Genomic DNA, 4,924 nt, shown 5'->3' with positions numbered 1-4,924 from the left:
TCCCTAAAAAGTTTGAGGGGCCGTTTAAGAAAAGATTTTGAGTAATAGCCTCTTAATGAGGCATAGAGCATAATGTTTTCTTTGGAACAATTAACCCACTATTGATGATCATGCTTATACTTCAAAACCACACGCCACTGATAGCAAACTCCAATATCACCACGTATATATTCTGTTCAAATGATAGTTTGATTGCTGAAGATTAACATATTCCTAGATTATTTGAAATTGAAACCATTCAAGATTTTATAACTTAATTCATATTAATTTTGTTATAGAAGAATGCCAATTTTTACATGACATCGACCTGAAATTAACTATTAAACCATATCTAACATATCAAAACATCTCCTATACGATTCAATAAAATGGATGTAGTAGACTATGATTCAATAAAATGAATGTAGTAGACTAGCAGTATCATAGCCAGAATAAATGTTTTGTCTTGTAGTTTTCTGTTTGACATTTATTTCGAATATTTTTTCAAAAATACTATAAATCTAACTAATTTAAAAAATAAAATACTTATAAATTATATTTACTATATTATATAATGTTTGTATGCTTTCTTTATTTGTTTAACATTTTTATTCTGTTTTTAAAAATATTTTGTATTTTTAAAATAATCAAAGCTGATCATATTATTTTAGGAACGATTTCTAATACTGCAATTAGAATTCATATATAGTATAATTGAATTTAATAGTGATTGTGAGGGTTTAAATAAAAAAAGTTATCCTAAAGTGAAAAAATGCCAAACAAAAATAGAAAAACACAAAACTGTTACAAATTCACGCATTTGAACAAAATTAACTCCAATTTTTTCATAAAGTGAATACTTATTTTCCTTTTCTGTTTATTCTCACTCTTTTATTTGAAATGATTTTTTCTTTTGCTCTCATTTTTCATAAGGATAATATTGTGTACAAAATTTGTTTGGACAAATAAATTCATTTCTCTCTTCTCCCCTTATTTTATGTCCATGGGTTGATTATTGGACCAATATAAGCCCAAAATTAATTTGTTCCCACTACCGAGAGAGCAATCTCTTTAGTAAGACCATCCACAATAACCGCCCAGCGACCGCCCAGCCGAGCGCCGGCGCTGGGCGGTTCGCTGGGCGGTCTATTGCAGCCGCCCAGCCGCTGACTGGAGAGAGAAACCGCGCAGCGCTGGGCGGTGGCGTGGCGCTGGGCGATCGGCTGGGCGGTCCTTTCGGCGCTATTGCAGCTCCCGGATCGCCCAGCGCACCGCCCAGCGCGAAAATTAATTTTTTTTTTCCGAAACACTATATATACGCGCTTTGCTCGTCATTTTCATTCGCGTATATGTCTCGTAAATTAAATTCCGTATATTGTATTATTAATATACAATAGTATTATTAAACTTTTAAACTTTTTTTTTTAAATTTTAATAGTATTATTAAACTTTTCCCGTATATGTCTCGTAAATTAAATTCCGTATATTGTGTGATTGTTAATTATGTCATTTTATATAATTCTTATTAGTGATGTGGCTATTGATGTGGCTGGGCTATTTATGATGTGGCTAGGCTATGGCTGGGCTATTTATGATGTGGCAGGAGGATTTTTAGTGCTGATGATGTGGCAGTGGCTGGGCTATGGCTGGGCTATTGCTGGGCTATTCCTATTGTGATGGCATAAGGGAAAATGATGCATCTCTACACAAGAAAATGAGCAGTAACACAATAGAGAAATATGAGCAAATTACAAATTCCACAATAATAATAATGTTAATTCGACAGCCTACAAACTAAACCAAAGTAATCAACCCTTACCCAACTGACACAGGACTCCACACAAACCACAATCTTTCGAGACGCAGACAATCGGCATGACGAACCATCACCGGATATGTAAAGATAGATTCCCGCCACGTCAGCCCTTTCAGATCTTGTCGAGCTTTTCTGCTTTGACGAGGGGGTTCGCCTTCGCTATGGCTTCCTGAGCAGCCGACCGGTAATCGAACGGGCACTCGTGTTTGTCCGAGTAGCGGTGCACCGAGCAGAACAGGTTCCCGCACCTACAACTGAATCCGGTCAGGCCCACGCGCTTGCGGCAGGTGTTGCACCTGCTAGGTCCCTCCTTTGGCTTCGGCTCGCTCAGCACCGGGTTGGGGTTCGGTTGAGGGGAGTCCAGTTTTAATTCGACTTCCACACTCACATCGACCGGAAGAGGCTCCTTCTGATTGATGCTGCTGTTGACCATGTTCTCAATGGATGCCGCGGCAAACTGGGCCTGCTGCTGTTTCAAAACCATGTCTTTATGGCACTTGGAGCACATATTCATCGTAGTTGCGCTCCCGAAAAAGCCGCAGTTGTTGATGCAGAGAATCGGGCCTTCTCGAGGTTGGTAGCCGGTCTCCTTGGAAGACTCCATTTATGCAAGCTCCTACAACACAAGTGCTCAATGTGATAAGGTTTTTTTTTATCAATGGAGCATTGGAAATTATATCAATACAACAAAAGTTACGTGCAACAACACGGATTATCAACACCATGCTCGAATTTAATCTTGTCTTAACCTAGATCGATCACTAGGTAAATCTCAATCTTGTAATTTCTCTATTGAACCGCATTTACAAAAGTGCGATGAGAAAGAGACTAGTGTTTATTGTTTTCAAAATTTTCGACAGACAACTGCTCAAGAATGGAAAGGGAGGCCATTGAATCGATATTAGACAACAGGGAGAAAAGCTATAGCTTGTTATCAAAAGGGAACAAAAGACGCTCCCTTTCCAATACGCATCTACTACATCAAGACACAGGTTTTCGGGAAGCTACTTCATTCAAATCCTCAATCACGAGATGGCAACCAGACTGCCTATCATCAACTTCACTAGTACTTAAGAAATTACTAAAGCAATTACCTGTCTAAACAGAACAATTTCAAAGAACTTTGTAATGCGACAATACGAGAGAAAATCCTCTAACAGCAACTAGTTCAATGGCCTCAACAAAATATTTCAAGAGCACATCCATAGGAAGACACGCCATCATAACAAGATGGGCATGAAATATCATTAAAAATAACCAAGATATTCACGGGTTTGCTATATCTATCCTTCACCTACAGGAGATTCCTCATCCACACCAATACAAATTACACAACTAGAAAAATCTATACTCATCATTCCAGAATCAGTTCTCAATACCATATGTCTAAATCATCTATAGAAAAGATCCTATTTACCAATTTATTCTGAAATTGCACAGCTAAATCATTAACCACTCAAGTCAAGAAAATAATGAGCAATACAGCTGAGACTAAAACTAAATTCATCCCCTTCTCTCAATAGTTTACCACAAATAAAACACGTACACCACAAAGTAGCCAAATAAAACTTGCAGAAGGCAAATATCTCAATCCCTCAATCAATATAAAGTAGAATAACTCCTCCTAAAAAGCTTCAACCATCTCCAGAAACCCCCAAATCAGTCGATAAAAATTCAATCTTTCCCAATCAATTACAGGTTCACGATAAAAATTGAAAACCTAATCAAAATTGCAATGATGAGATTCTCACCTTCCAATTGATAAACAAAGAGTTGTTAGGTCGATCATAGCTCAGACAAAATAAAAAATAAACGAGCAATAACTTAAATTAGACATTTCCTAACCCACAAGAAAAGCAATTGAAAAGAAAGTAAGAGGCGCAAAAGATTCAATTTTGGGAGGAAACACAAAGAGGCCTTGCGCAGATCACTGAATATGAGTCTAAAACAATTGAAAAATGCAAGAATTAAACCGAAACAAGGGGAAATAATACCTTAATTTAAGAGATAAATGGAGAGGTGGGGAGAGACCTGGATATTGAATTATGATTTAAGTTTATAATTATGCCGTTGTATCAGCATTTATTCTATTCAGAAACAGGGAAAAAGGTGGCCGCCATGAATTAGAGAGAGAATTGCTGCAATTTACGAGTATTGCCCTCACCAAATGACTAAAGTCCCAAAATGGTCCTTAACATATCGTGTTCTTTTTTTATTTTGGTCCAAAACATTATCTTTTGAATTATTCGGTCTCTCACATTTGAAATCGGATCACATTTGGTCCAGTTTGGACGATTCCGTCAAATTTTAAACAGTTTTAATTATAGGGTCACAAATCCTTCGCTAATCCGTCACTAACTGGGAGAAACGGATCCGTCACTAATCCGTCACTAATCCGTCACAAAATCCGTCAATAATCCGTCACTAATACAAGCAGGGTGCGGTCGTTTTGGTTGAGGGAATTCCACGGTAGGGTTTCGTGGCTAAGCCCAAATTTTGGCTGATTAAGCCGATCTCGTCGATACCCTACACCAAAAACACAATTTCAACACAAAACCTCACTCGCTATAATCAATTTAGCTAATAATCCCAAATTTTCAGCAACTTAATCAGCCAAAATTAACCAAATCAAATAAAAAAACACACACAATCAGCTCATTTTTCAACGAAAACATAACCTTCCGGCGAACAAAAAGAAAAAAATCAAACAGATTGAGCTTCAATTTATTCACCTTTCAAAAATTCAGATCCGACAGCGAAAAATCAGCTAGAAGTGAATAAGCAAAAAAGGAATGAGGTCAGAGGTGCAGTAAATTGTGAAATTTGAGGTTTGAGAGAAATCGGAATAGCGCTTCTCTCTCTAGATTTGCTGCGAAGTTGGGGAGAGAGAAAGGTATAAAAATGTGATGGATTAGTGACGGATCAGTGACTCCCAGTTAGTGACGGACTAGTGACGGATTTGTGACCCGATAATTAAAACCGTAAAAAATTTGACGGAACCGTCCAAAATGGACCAAATGTGATCCGATTTCAAATGTGAGGGACCGAATAATTCAAAAGATAATGTTTTGGACCAAAATCAAAAAAATGCAATATGTTAAGGACCATTTTAGGACTTTAGTCCTCACC

At 37.3% G+C, this 4,924-nt stretch overlaps 1 protein-coding gene and 1 long non-coding RNA gene across 3 annotated transcripts; one reads left to right on the top strand and one right to left on the bottom strand.

Moving 5' to 3' along the window:
* Window positions 1-1,694: 1,694 nt before the first annotated feature.
* LOC121769511 (zinc finger A20 and AN1 domain-containing stress-associated protein 8-like) lies at window positions 1,695-3,938 on the bottom strand. 2 transcript variants are annotated; one of them, XM_042166340.1, is made up of 2 exons: window positions 3,790-3,938; window positions 1,695-2,411 (listed from the first exon to the last, which is right to left on the bottom strand). In XM_042166340.1, the coding sequence occupies exon 2, from the start codon at window positions 2,397-2,399 to the stop codon at window positions 1,908-1,910; it is 492 nt and encodes a 163-aa protein (XP_042022274.1). In that variant the 5' UTR covers window positions 2,400-2,411; window positions 3,790-3,938; the 3' UTR covers window positions 1,695-1,907. The 2 variants fall into 2 exon arrangements, with proteins under 2 accessions (XP_042022274.1, XP_042022275.1); XM_042166341.1 differs by lacking the exon at window positions 3,790-3,938 and adding an exon at window positions 3,547-3,754.
* On the top strand, window positions 2,418-2,961 carry LOC121769512. Its single transcript, XR_006043595.1, has 2 exons — window positions 2,418-2,560; window positions 2,656-2,961. It is a non-coding gene; the product is annotated as an uncharacterized LOC121769512 (long non-coding RNA).
* Window positions 3,939-4,924: the final 986 nt, after the last annotated feature.

This window comes from Salvia splendens, chromosome 15, assembly GCF_004379255.2.
Source record: "Salvia splendens isolate huo1 chromosome 15, SspV2, whole genome shotgun sequence".
NCBI classification, from domain to species: domain Eukaryota; kingdom Viridiplantae; phylum Streptophyta; class Magnoliopsida; order Lamiales; family Lamiaceae; genus Salvia; species Salvia splendens.
The sequence above is the reverse complement of the archived record's forward strand: the minus strand, read 5'-3'. Positions and strand labels throughout refer to the sequence as shown.

Excerpts from the sequence above, each read along its gene's own strand:
- LOC121769511 (XM_042166340.1), bottom strand. The coding sequence starts at position 2,399 with ATGGAGTCTTCCAAGGAGACCGGCTACCAACCTCGAGAAGGCCCGATT.